At 34.5% G+C, this 14,491-nt stretch overlaps 1 protein-coding gene across 4 annotated transcripts in view; it reads right to left on the bottom strand.

Annotated features, from left to right (window-relative positions):
• Positions 1-2,620: 2,620 nt before the first annotated feature.
• The window catches only part of GABPA (GA binding protein transcription factor subunit alpha), a 30,395-nt gene continuing 18,524 nt past the window's right edge, over positions 2,621-14,491 (bottom strand). For all 4 annotated transcript variants that reach the window (XM_070406998.1, XM_070406996.1, XM_070406999.1 and 1 more), the window contains exons 6-12: positions 13,649-13,843; positions 11,817-11,870; positions 10,767-10,907; positions 10,023-10,215; positions 6,102-6,355; positions 4,946-4,994; positions 2,621-3,652 (exon numbers count right to left, since the gene is read on the bottom strand). In XM_070406998.1, the coding sequence (XP_070263099.1) occupies positions 6,127-6,355; positions 10,023-10,215; positions 10,767-10,907; positions 11,817-11,870; positions 13,649-13,843 (812 nt within the window). In that variant the 3' untranslated portion in view covers positions 2,621-3,652; positions 4,946-4,994; positions 6,102-6,126. The remainder of the gene's footprint in view (positions 3,653-4,945; positions 4,995-6,101; positions 6,356-10,022; positions 10,216-10,766; positions 10,908-11,816; positions 11,871-13,648; positions 13,844-14,491) is intronic.

Genomic DNA, 14,491 nt, shown 5'->3' with positions numbered 1-14,491 from the left:
GAGTTTTTCCTTTTTAGGTTGATGATCCATTTTTTTTATCCATCTTATTTTTATATGTCATATGAGGTAAGGGTTGAGGTTCATTTTTCTCCATAAATATATCCAGTTGTTCTAACATTGAAGACTATCCTTTAGTCCTGGCCAGTTTGGCGCGATGGATAGAGCGTGGGCCTGCGGACTGAAGGGTCCCAGGTTCGATTCTGGTCAAGGGGAAGTGCCCGGGTTGCGGGCTTGGTCCCCAGTGGGGGCCGTGCAGAAGGCAGCCAATCAGTGACTCTCTCATCATTGATGTTTCTATCTCTTCCTCCCCCTCCCTTCCTCTCTTAAATCAATAGAGATTTTTTTTTTAAAAAAAGACTATCCTTTAAACTATTGAATTGTCTACCTTTATTTCAATACCACATCTTAGTTACTTTAGCTTTAAATAGCAAAGCTTTATATAGTGTAAATTCTCTAATTTTTCTTTTCCAAATTGTTTTGGCTATTCTGGGTCACTTGAATTTACACATAAATTTGACACATAAATTGTTTACAAGAAAGACTGCCAGAATTTTTACTTGAATTCCATTATTTATACATCAACTTAGGGATAATTAACATTTATAAAAGTGAGTCTTCCAATTCACAATTATGGTATATCTCGATCCACTTAGATTTTCTTTCATTTCTTACCAATTTCTGTGGTTTTTATTGTACAAGGCTTGTACAAATTTTGTTATATTTGTCCCTAAGTATTTCATGTTTTCTAATTGTACTGTGATAGCTTTTACATTTCAATTACCAATTATATGTTGCTAGCATGTAGAAATAAAACTGAATTGTGTCTATTGACCGTGGACCTTACCTTACTCACTTAACAATTCTAGTAGTTTATCTATTTTTTTAGGATTTTCAATGTTTGTCTCCTGCAAAGAGTTTAATTTCTTACAGTATGCATACTTTTTCTACTTATTTCATAGGTTGGATCTTCAGTACAGTATTAAATAGAAATGGTGACAGCAGATATCTTGTTGCCTTCCCCAAATCTTAGGAGAAAAACAAACCATTGTGTATGTTAACTGTAGGTTTTTCAGATACTCCCTGTCAAGTTCCCTTCTAATTCTGGTTTGCTCAGTTTTTATCATAAATGGATACTGAATTTTATTGTACACATTTTCTGCACCTATTCAGATGAATGACCATGTCTCCCCACCCCATGTTGTTAATTTGGTCAATTACATTTTTTTTTTTAAATTCTAGTGATTCATATTTAAAAACAAATTTGTGGTAAAATACACATAACATACAATTACCATTTTAACCATGCTTAAGTGTACCTACCCATTAGTATCATTAAGTACATTTATTACTGTGCAACCAATCTCCACAACTTTTTCATCTTGCATAATTGAAACTCTGTATCCATTAAACAACTCCCCATTTCTTTCTGCCCCTTTTAATTCAATTTTTTAAAAAATATATATTTTTATTGACTTCAGAGAGGAGGGGAGAGGGATAGATAGAAACATCAATGATGAGAATCATTGATCAGCTGCCTCCTGCAGAGCTCTACTAGGTAGGGATCAAGCCCGAAACCGGAGCATGTGCCCTTGACCAGAATTGAACCCAGGACTCTTCAGTCCGCAGACTGACACTCTGTCCACTGAGCCAACACAGTTAGGGCTCATTTTTTTTTTTATTTTACGAAAATTTCAGTCTGTGACCAGTTGGAAATAAAAAGGTTGTCCTTCACCTCAGAAAGCTTTATATGCCATGTTCTAAGTCAGGCAGCTTACTAGTAATAAAAAGAAAACATCTTTTTATTTTAAACCTTTATTGTTGAAAATATTACATATGTCCCCTTTTTCCCATTGACCCCTTATAGCCCACCCCACCCCCCTTCCTAGGCCTTCATCACACTATTGTCTGTGTCCATGGGTTATGCATAAGAAAGCATTTTAAACATGTTCTTGACTTGCAAATTCAGGTTTAAAGTCCCACCAAAATATATATATATATTATCAGTGTTTGGGGAGAACAAATATACATCACTTCAAACTAGGTAAAATTAGACTGTGTTTTTAAAGCAACTTATTTCACTCAGACTGATTTCTTTTTCAGGTATGCCGAAGTCTTGACGACTGTTTGGCCATAAACAAGAGCACAAGCCATTTGCTCCTGTCCTCTGATTCCTCTACACTTCAGTCCTGGCTGAAGCATCCTGCTGTCACTCAGCCAACATGGACAAGTGATTTTTTTTAATAAAAAAAAAAAATAGACTTCACTAAGAATTTCTAGTTTAATAATCATTGGCTTGCCTTTTGACATACTCAGTCTTAACATTTCTTCAGTTACTCTACAGCGGTTTGGCTTTGGCTTTGTGGATGGGGTTTCATTCATTCATGCATGCATGCATTCATTAATTCATTTTAAAGACTAAACTCTATCACTCAATTTTAGTTCATGACATCTGTTCTTCACAAATTGAGGGTTTTAAAGTATGTGAGAATGATATATACATCAGGTGTGAACTGTCATATTTTCATCCAACCAAATATCTCTATAAGTTGAGACTGTTTGCAGGAATAAAACTTCTAACACAGAAATATAATGTATAATAGTTTTATTTTTCTCATTTTACTATTTTTACATTTTATGCACAAATATTTTTATCTGAGTAAAAATAGAAAATAACTGTTTTATGTAAAATTACAAAAAAAATAAAAACCACAAAGAAATACATAATTGTTATTACGACAGTATAAGTGTCTTTATTTAAAGAGTAAAAATGTATGCAAAAACCCTCCTCCCTTTTACAAAAAATTGAGAATTTTTTTTTCTGGCAGCAAGTGAAATATCACTAATATCAATATTTTTACACTTCCTAGATATGAAGACATTTAGTCAGTCACAGGTTGTTTTGCAATTATGAATTTAAAAACATTTTTGTGCTATTTCAAAGATACACTAGTTCTTTTTTAAAGGCAGTAGCATAAAATGATGAATACGGAAAATAGCAGACCTTGCTGTAAATATCTGGAGGTACAAATTTTTAAAGAAATATCATACTTGAGTTTCACCATTCGTCAGGGGAGAAAAACAACTAAACAAATTTTCCTAATTAACTGACATAGACTGATACAAAATGAATATAATTAGTTGATTCATGTGAAGATCAACCACACAGAGCAATTCTGCCTAATTTGATTTTCTGATGCCAACACAAATCTCTAAACTTCAGGCTGGTTCTATATCTAGAAAGTTGGCTCAGTGAGAACCTCATGTGGAAAACAAGTTTTAAAACAAAAGTGAACATTTCATTATTCTTGTACTTAAGGTATAAAAGATGACCAATAATTTTATCTTTCTTCCTTTAAATATTTTGTAAATTCTCCTATGAAAAATTCATACATAAAAACATAACAAAGAATGAATAGTGTGAATTATATTTTCTTGCATAATCTTTCAATATGGGAAAAGTCTACCTGACTTTCTGTAACCTCAATAAGGACAGTGAAAATCGTTTACCGTAACTTGACACAAAGTAACAGAAATTTCTTGAATCAACTGGGGGTCTGGTGCATAAAATGATAAGAGGCAACGGAGAAAAAAGAAAAGGGCGTGATCATGGATGAGAAATGTCTCTGTTCAAATTATAATGAGCAATAAAAACCTATAAAAAAATGGAGAATGTGTTATTGTTTTTAAGCATCTGAGAAATGCTACAGAAGAAATAATAATTTGACTTTAGGGATCTAAAAGAAATGTGAGTGTTCCTTGCTTTAAAAAAATAAAAAATGTATACACACACACCTATAACTGAGATATAAAGGAAGTCTGCCATCCTGGCTAAAAGGTTAACATAATGTCACCTTAAAAGCATTTCAAAAGTCAAGTATTTTAAGCTCTTGAAAATATATCAGAATAGTGTAATTTTTTTAGAACTATAAGGGATTTGTCAATTCCCTAGGTTAGTGGTCGGCAAACTCATTAGTCAACAGAGCCAAATATCAACAGTACAATAATTTAAATTTCTTTTGAGAGCCAAATTTTTTAAACTTAAACTACATAGGTAGGTACATTGTTATTAACTTAATTAGGGTACTCCTAAGGCTTAGGAAGAGCCACACTCAAGGGGCCAAAGAGCCACATGTGGCTCTCGAGCCGCAGTTTGCCAACCACGACCCTAGGCCATAAAACCTTATTTTTAGCTATTGGTTATCTGAAAGTAGAGCTTTTGTTATTATTTCTTATTGCTAGTCTACTCAGATATTCTTGCAACCACTGCACCCAATATATACTAATAATTTGTCAGTCAATTTTGTGTGTGTTTATAAAATGGTAACAGTGGGATGTTACAAACTTTATTTTTTTTTTAGGTGTGTACTGCAGAGTCTTAAAGGACTTAATACAGTCATATAAATGGACCGACATTATACTTTGTAGCCCTATAGCACAGCACTGAAAATTATGATTTGAGGTTATCAGACAAGGAGATCGCAGACCTCTCCTTTCCTCCTTGTTCCTAAGAGCCCTGTCTCCTGTGGTTCATTCCAAATGCTATTTCGTATATTGATGGCAGCAACTGCTAGCAATGCCATGTTGCCTATCTTACCATGGCCCTTTCCTCCTGGTTAGTCAAAAGCATTAACCAACCCTTATAAAGCTGTTTAGAGGGATGAATTTAAAGTAAATGATGAGGGAGAAGGTGCATAAAGTAATATTTGAGAATAAATCTTCTGCTATAAGAGGATTAGGAGTTATTTGCCAGTATCTCACATCAGGATTTGTACATAATACCTTAAAACAAACAACAAAACAAAAGATAGCAAAGAGAGCGAGCAAACAAACAAAAAAGATACATATTTCTAGCCACTTCTGCTTAGTGTTAGCTTTGTGGTAAGTAAAGAGTTTCATATATAAAAGAATTATTTAAATTTTTAAGATTAAAAAAATGAGTTATTACCTTTTGAAATATCTTTCCTTCTGAACATTGTCTTCATATATGTGTATACCTGTATTTATAGGAAATGGTAAAGTGGACATGTATACAGATATCTGTATACTCAGATATATAAATATTCAAAAGGAGAAAATTAAATAAATGGACAATTTTGCTTTAAGAGAAAACTGCCTGTACTGGAGGTAAAATTTTCTTTTTAAACTATTTGCAAATAATTTCCTAATATCTTGAAAGGTGAAGTACTGATGACTGATTTAAAGTCTTCATTTCATCAGAAACACAATGACCATGTAAGTAAGCTGCTCTGCATAATAAATCAGCATGAAAGAGTAATTTAAAAAAAAAGAGAGAGAGAGAGAGAGAGAGAGAAGCCAAACCAATTTTCTGGCTGAGGTATACCTTCTCGGTTTTTTAGATCTCTGACAGAAAAACAGAGATCATTTCAAAATTTTTGTAATAGTTGGTTTATTAGATTCAATGCCTCTCTTAGAATAATTTAAATTCTTGACCTGACATTATGAATCTATACAGAAACCTGAGCCCGATTTAAACCTGGGTCTCCCTCTTCAGCACTGCTCTTCTGCCAGTTGACTTCTTTGTCCTTTGCTTGCAAATATATAAATTACTTTAATAACGTGATACTATTAGTTTAGTAATTTATTAATATTATACTTTTATTTGATATGACTAGTTTAGCTCTGCCTGATTAGATGAAACAGGCACACATGCTTTAGCTGTTAAAGTCCCATTTTCTGGTTTTATGTAAAGCAACATCTAAAGCAGCAGAGAGGGTAAACAGTTATACTTTCAAAAATAGTTAAGCCAGACTGTTTCCTGAAGATACTTCATTTACTTTTCATCCTCAGATGCTGCTGGCTATTTTTGGTAGGGCTAGACATTAATACTGACCAGTTTAGCTTTCCTGACTGTTAACAAACTACCCACAATGAACCTGCCTTCATACTGAAGCCATTGTGGTGATCCTGTAACATACTTATATTCTAAAATATATGCTCAAAGTAAAAAGATCCAAATTCACAAGAGTATGAAATATTTATAAAAAAAATCATGCATTAGACTGTACAGTCTAGAAATAAAGGAAGATTCAAATTCAGTAATAAAGGTGAGAGCAATGCGTGCTCTCAGAGTTAAGAAAGACCTTGAAATCCCAGCAGGTCCTGGGCTCAGTTATCCTTTTCTGCTTGCAGAGAAGCTGCAGCCAGGGCTACTGCCGTGACAGGCTGGGCGATTCCATGGAGCTGCATCTTTGCAAGTTTCTTCTGTTCACACTCTGTGACCAAACGGTTCAACTCTGCCGCACTGTATCCAATAAGAGTCTTCAAGTCACAGACAAACTTGTACACAAATCTCTTGCCCTGAACTTTACAAATCATGTCTCCATCATAATAATACCTTTAAAAAGAGAAAAACACATCAGTACTATATAAAAAAGAGAGTTTGGGCTTTGCACAGTATTTCATACTCTTCCATACGCAGAAGACTAAGAGAATACTGCATCTATCATAACAGAAGTTAACATGGAAGTTATATAGAAATATTTAATGTTACTATGCAAGGAAACTTCAAAACATTACTTACTAAAATTTCAATGCTCAGCACTCCAAAACTTTACATACTACATTTTCAAAGCATGTTTTCCACAATTAGGATAAAACACTGATTTAAAAGGAAACATTATTAAATAAAACAAAAAACTTTGGGAGCAGTAACAGAACCTATGGACAGGGGCTTAGAATCAGAATGCTGAGATTTGAAATCTAGCATCTTATAATTTCCTTTGTGACCAGAAGAAAGCCACATTTTCTCTAAGTTTTTATTCCTCTTCTATAAAATAAGATTTTAAACAGTACTTACCCTCATAGAACTGTTGAAGATTAAAAGGATTACCTTTGCAAAGTGCCTAAGCATACAATAACTAGCACATAATCCTCTATAAAATATAAGCTATGTTAACAATTAATCCATATAATGCGAAGAAATTTTTAATATATTCTATGGATTGTTGGAATGTCCACACTTCTTTTCTGTCTTGTACAAAACCCTATATTGTGTAACCATGCCTTCAGTTAATATGTAAAGACTTTCCTTTCTGAGAAATTCACCAAACCCAATAGGGAACCTCAAAAGAATAAGTAAAAGAGAAAAAAAGTATAAGTAAACAGGATAGAAGAAACAACACAGAAAAACGGGAAGTACATCGTTAAGAAACAATGCTTCAAAGCCTTGGGAAAATCACTCCAGAACAGAGATTTTCCACCCTTTTCATCTCATGGAACACATAAATTACTAAAATTCTGAGGCACACCAAAAAGTATGTTTTACCATTATGACAAAAAAAAGTTATAATTTTGATTCAGTCACACCAAACGGCTATTGTGTTGGCTGTTGTCATTTTTTATTTGACAATCTAAGGGAAAAGAGGTCAGTGCCCCTGACTAAATAGGTATAGCATAAAAATTCTTGCGGCACACTGGTTGAAAACCACTGCTCTAGAAGTCTAGTTTATTGCTGCTTTCTATGGAGATGGAAATAGAACAGAATTTATATTTAACTCGGAAAACAGACTTTATTTACCACTATGCCCTGCCAATTCCAATTTCAATAAAGGAGGGTTGGCGGGGCGGGGGGCGTCCTACGTGAATACTTGTGGGCCGGCAGACTGTGAAGCCTTTGTGTTAAAATTATACTGACTATTTGCACCCATTTGACAAAAGTTGTTAGTAAATTACAAAAGGAACATTTGCAAAAGTACCAATGGTATAAACTACCATATTTAGCAGGATTTTATTATAAAAGTCACTCCATTTAATTGAGTCCATTAATGAAATGACTGACCTAAACACAGGAAATCATGTCATCTTTCCCTAAATGCAGAAGAGCAAAAACAGAATAGTCATGTTCACTTCCCCCCAGTAAGATATATAACATTGGCTATAATCTTGTGTTTCCTTTTGTGTCAATTACGTTAATACATAATTTAGATCTCAGTCTACAAACCACCAAATGCTTGGCATCCAGTTTAAAATGCTACTGGCATTTCAATTTCTTAAGGAAACCCTATATAATAAAAGCATAGTATGCAAATTGTCCCCTCGACCAGGAGGTCATCCGAAAGTTCAACCAGGGGATGGGGATGGGGCTGGCCAGGGGAAGGGAGGGAGTACCCGGCCGGCAGCTGGAAGCCGCTAGGGACCCTACCAGTGTACGAATTTTGTGCACTGGGCCTCTAGTTTCTACATAATATGTAAGGCTGTACAAGCAGACACCATAGAAAAAAGGAAAATGAAGAAGGGAAGTGGTTTTATATTTCAAAGAGAAAAATTAAGTTGGTATAGTCTTAAGTTTCTTGGCAAGAGGTGATAAAAAATTTATACACAAGTTTTAATTTTACTTAATACTTCCTTCAATCTAGTAGATAAATTACACAACCAATTCATTGCATTTGTCCCCTCTCTAAAATGAGGAAAGTTGAAAGGTACACAATACCTGAATTTTCATGGTCATGATTTATTTCCTCCCTCTTTAAAAAAAATATATTTTTTTAACCTTTTAAATTGTGAAATATACTACACAAACAAAAAGGACAAAAAAGTGAACTCAGTGATTACAAATTGCACATTCACCTGTTAAATATGACTCAGGTCAGGAAACAACACTGCCAGCACCCCAGAATCCCCTCCATGGCTCCTCCCAATCATCACTTTCCCCACCCCAAAGGTAAACACAATCCTGTTTCATGATAGTAATCTCAGTGCTTTTATTTATAGTCTTACCACTCAAAAATGTGATCGGCAATCGAACCATGATCCTGGTTCACAGGTCGACGCTTAAACATTGAGCCATGCCGACTGGGCCAAAAATGCATCCTAAATGCTGTAACTTAGTTTTTCTGCTTTTTGCACTTTACTATCTAAATGCATTCATATAGGATATGAACGGGTCTGGATTTGGGGGGGGGGGGGGGTCTGAATTCTTTCACTGAAGATTTTATTATGAGGTTTAGTATCAGTGCTTGTAGCAACAACAGTTCATTTTCATGGGTACACAGTATATTCTCTTGTATACCACTATTTATTTATTCACTCTACTGTTGACAGATACAGGCATCATGATCATAATCTCTCACTATGAAACTCATACACAATATCCAAGGGAAATGTGAAGTAGCAACATAAATGATATTTAGAAATACAGAAGTAAATTGCAGAACTACTTTACTACATTCACTCTTCAAAAATAATTTTTTTAAAAGACACAATTCTATGATATTCCTATATATACTACTTCCCAGAAACTTAAAAACACACACTGAATTTCCATCATTGTAGCAAACATAATTTCTTATAGCAATTACATCAAAAAAATTTTATACTACTTAGGGGAAATTATAAGTAATTTTATTCCATTTCAATTCTATCAACGTAAAGGTTGGATATTCAGATTTAGGCAGATTGTAGGGGGAGAAAAAAACAGGAAAACAGGCCACCATTTTGCATCCAATTATAAAACGACAACATTTTGCATATTTGCTCAAGTTTACACTCAATGCACCTATGCAAATGACAGCATCTTTATCTGTTATGTAAATAACAGAAACCTCAAAGATTAAATATGTTGGTTTTAAACAGAGTAGTATATGCTTTTAAATCAGATAAAAACAAGTAACTTTTCCCCATTAGGCTATCAGCAGATTACGGGACAGGCCTGGAGTGGAATGACACTCAAAATATTGAAAGGTAAGAACTGCCAGTCAAGAATAATCTATTTAACAGTTAACCTTCAGATATAAAGAAGAAACCAAGGCGTTCCCTGATAAACAAAAGCAAATAATCTTAGAATAATCTGTAAAAAAACCCTCTATGTACCTCAAAATTATTACTAAAAATCTTTTTAAGAAGCCATTTTTAACATAGGTATGAAAAATTTCAGCATATATATATATATAAAACATCTTATGAACAAGTCAAGGATTTTAACACCATTACATCACAATGTTCACACCTAGAGGAAGGAGCCATTTTTTAGAAAAGCTTGATATTTAAAAAGTAATAAATCTTACCTTAATGCACGACTGAGTTTCTCATAGTTCATTGTAGGTTTATTTTTACGTTGTCCCCATTTTTGTGCAACCAGTTCAGGCTGATTTAGTTTAAACTCGCCTTCATCACCAACCCAAGAAATGCAGTCTCGAGCATCCTTGTCAGTAAGAAGTTCTAGCAAAAACTGCCACAGTTGAATCTGGCCATTATTTCCTAAATTGACAGGGACAAGCATTGACCAAAGTGCTATGAATTAAAAGAGGGCAAAAGGCAACAAACAGGCTCTCTGGTTTTTAGCTCAACCATGCTAAAAGCAGTTTTTTCCAAAAACTGTCTAAGCACTGCCAGACAAATAGGCCATACTCAGATTTTCACATCCTATATAATAAAAAGCCTAATATGCTAAGTGTCCGACCATTCGTTTGATCAGTCACTATGCTATGCACTGACCACCAGAGGGCAGAAGCTCCAACAGGTAGGTTAGCTTGCTGCTGGGGTCTGGCCGATCGCCCTGGAGCCCTTCCATGGTCCTTCCCCGGCCCCAATCATGCACCAATGGGGTCCCTCGGCCTAGCCTGCGCCCTCTTGCAATCCGGGGCCCCTTGAGAGATGTCAGAGAGCTGGTTTCTGCCCAATCCCTGCAGGCCAGGCTGAGGGACCCCATGGGTGCACAAATCCGTGCACTGGGCCTCTAGTAGTGAAATAAAACAAAATATACATAATTTGATAAATATTATAAATACCAGATGAGAATGCAAAAATACCTGTTCTGTTCCCAGGTGAACTTCTATCTTCTCCTGAAATCCTTGGAGCTCTTTGTACTTTAGCTGCCTTTGCACTGCTGTTTATACCTTTAATGGTAGTTGGTGTTGCAGACTGAACTGATGCTGGAATAATTTGGACAGCTGCAAATAAAGACAAGGAAAAAAACTGTTTCCACTTCTAATACAAGCAGGAAAAAAACTACTGAAAGACATAAAATGCAATTAAGTTTAACGAATGCCCCTCTAATTACATCAACAAAAGGCCTCATTTCAAAAAGCCTTAATCCATAAGTTTTAAACAAAATTACAAAAAAAGTTCCAAGGATAAGATATGATGTTTGTTTGCATTACGGTTCATGAATCTCAACTTAGTAAGAGTTGGTCTTATTTTTTAAATAACTTAGTGATGTATATACAGTCTTAAAATATTTGTTCATTAAAACTGGTTTATAAAATGCTGGAGAAAATGTGGACAAATGAGGACTCACATTCCACTACTGATGAGAGTATAAACTTATACCACCACTTTGAGGAAAAAACTGGTAATACCTAGTAAGCTTGAAAAGGTAGAAACTTGATGATACTACAATCAGAGAATCTCATGTATATTCTGACAAATGTTTATTCAGTGATGTTGACAAAGTTGAATATACAGCAGTGGAAATGAATGAAATCGAGCAGTAAGTATCAACATGGCTAAGTCTCATACCTTTACCCAAAAAGTTTAAATGTGCAAAACAATGCTATAAAGTATTTATGGTTACATAATTGGTAAAAATCTACATAGAACGATAAACATCCACTTCAGGATAGTCATTTAAAATGGGATCTACAACTGGTAAAGTTTAGATTTTACATATAAAGATTTAGTTTTTAATAGGTATGGTGTTATGGTATATAGATGGTGGTTATCGTTTATTTTTTCTTTGTATATCTAAAATACTTCATAAATATTTAGTTTGTTCTTTTTTTTTACTACCTCACAGTACTGAATAAAGGAAACATTTCTTATTGATAAATGGGCCGTATATTATGGGCATGAATACTCACGTTGATCAATAGTAACTATCTCGTTCATCTGTTGTTCCTGGCTTGCCAATACATCTGAAGAACACACATAATTTGTTTTCATTTAAAACCAGAATGTAAACCCCAATCCAGTAAAATTGAACTTAATAAATTTGATCCTTTTATAAGAAACTCCACAATTACAAGGAAAACCAAACAAACAAAAAAGCAAAACATTAAACAATTAAAACTTACTGGCATGATAACTTTAAAAAATATTTGATAATCACTTTATAACGAACAGATATTTTTAAGAGAAGTAGCAGGGAAAGCTTCAATTTCTTTTAGAGTTCATTATTCAGAGAGTAATTTCTAATGTAAATATCTATATCTAAATCTATTTATCTATCTATATAAAACCATGTAAAACATGAAAATCTTCATTATCAGATCAGAAAAGAGACTATATACCACATTGAAATTATTTATATATACTCTTTAAAAAGGCTCCCTCAAGATGATCTGAGAAATCTTCATAATTTAATAATTTGTTCTAATATCCACTTTTTAATAACACTGCTTTAATTTGATAATGCTTTAAAGACAGATACATTTTCAATAAAACTGTAAATGTCCTAAATGTTACAACTGAACTAGATAATTTAACATGTCTACAAATACAGCTCCCAACATAAAAGTACATCGTAAACGGCCCTAACATAACCCATTAGAGAACCATTCATTACTCATCTATTGCTATTCCTTACTTAGATGCTATTCTTTACCTCTCCAACAAGAGGAATGCTTCCCAATCTCTATTACTTTAGCCTATTTACTGCCCATTATTGTTCCGAAGCTTCTGTCTTGAAATTGAATTGTACCCACTAGCAATCATATGTGTACTGACAGTGAGTTCTGAGACCTGGGCTCCCAACACAGTTCTACTTAGGGCACCATGCCAGGACCCAGTTCCAGACACACAGAGCTGGAAAGGGCTGGGGAACTAAAAAGAAGTCTGAATCCCACCTGTCAGATGGAAGTTTTCTTTGGGGGTCCTGAGTTTGGGAGTTTAAACAACAACATGGAACTAGCCTAGGAGAGATCTGGATTCTGATCTGAGCACTCACTCACTGGATGTGTGACTTTGGTTAAGTTATTCAACTAACTTGAACATTAATTCATGTTTAAATGAGATATCCTCAATCTACCACCTCATGAGGTTGTCCTGAGGATTAAAAGCAAATATTTTCAGGAACACAGTGCCTGAAACATAGTTAATTTTTCAGTAAACTGAAGATGCTACCGTTTTATCCAGATTCCTAGTTTTGAGTATTTTCCCCAAGAACTGCTGTCTGCCTTGAAAAAAAATCCATGCCTTATGTTTGTGGCAGATCTCCCTCTCACCCCCAAATTTTATAAAAGTACCTTGAAGAGGTAAAAGGTGCTACTGAAATGGAAACTGTTCTATTTGTGACTATAAATGAACAAAGGTGCCCTAGCCTAAAAAGGCAAAAGAGAGAGTCACCATTACATAGCACAGGCATGACCAACCGATAAGATTAGCCTCTAAGCCCTAATTCTCAGAAAGAGTTTCATCTTTTTCCTGGGATCTCTCAAAACCGAAGGCACAACATGGACAGAGAGAGGTTTTTGAAAGCTTATAATAAGACCATATAGGCACTCTGTGATTTGCAGCCTTAATACAGAGATTAAATAAGATAATACATATAAAACTCTTACCACAGCCTTATCCAGTTAATAAATGTTAAGTATTATTGCTATTATCAATAAAATAAGCAATTACGATAACAAAGGTAAAAAAATAAAATTAAACCTAAGTTACAATGTAAATAGATAATAACTCCAATTCATACATTTTCGAAGAAGCTCCAGATGACTCCAGAGAATTTCTCCCCGAGGGACCCGTTGAAAAAAATCTTCTTGGTTGAGACTACATAATTCTCGTCCTGAAATGTTGAGTGTGCTGAGGTCTATATCAGTCATGCTGAATTCCTTCATGACCCAAACTACCCAATGTAAGACTTGGTCTGTAGACCACTGTATAGGATCTAAAAAGAAAAAATATTACCATTAGCCTACTTTCATCTTAGATATTATATACATTTACAGTTAACTTGTCAACACACACACACACACACACACAATCCAAACAGCCTTTTTCTTCCAAGTAAGTAAACAAACAGTATATAAAGTAAAAAGATTTTTATGCTACATTTTCTTGGTAGCTATTTTTCAATTTCTTAATCTAAATTTTTGATGGATTCTCATGGTTATACATCAGTCAGTCTGAAATTTTATCAAGAAAAACAAAATGCTCTCCAGTGGGCCAACTGGAATAATATATGTGATTATGGAGTAAGATATCCAAGTTTAAAAAATTGTCCTGTAGCAGTGTAGGATTTGGTGCACTGAAAAAAAAAAGGGGGGGGGGGGGGGGGGAGGAGTTTCTAAGGAGCTAACTTATCCAAAATGTGAACCAAGTACTCATTCCTCCCATCCACTTCTTGTAAAAAGCTGGCAGCTCTGCATTTTCCCTTATGGTGGCACTTACCATATAACATGCTAACTGCCTCTTTACTTAGCTTTCTTCCCCTATAACTCATTAAGGTCTTAAATACAAGGACTGTGTCATGTAAACCATTCTATCTTCAAAACTTACAGTGCCTTGTGCATACATTTGTTGAATTTACAAAAGG

The sequence above is a fragment of the Myotis yumanensis genome, unplaced genomic scaffold, assembly GCF_028538775.1.
Source record: "Myotis yumanensis isolate MYYU_CA2020_CCGP unplaced genomic scaffold, mMyoYum1.0.hap1 SCAF_2, whole genome shotgun sequence".
Lineage (NCBI taxonomy): Eukaryota > Metazoa > Chordata > Mammalia > Chiroptera > Vespertilionidae > Myotis > Myotis yumanensis.
This window is presented reverse-complemented; position numbering and strand designations above follow the sequence as displayed.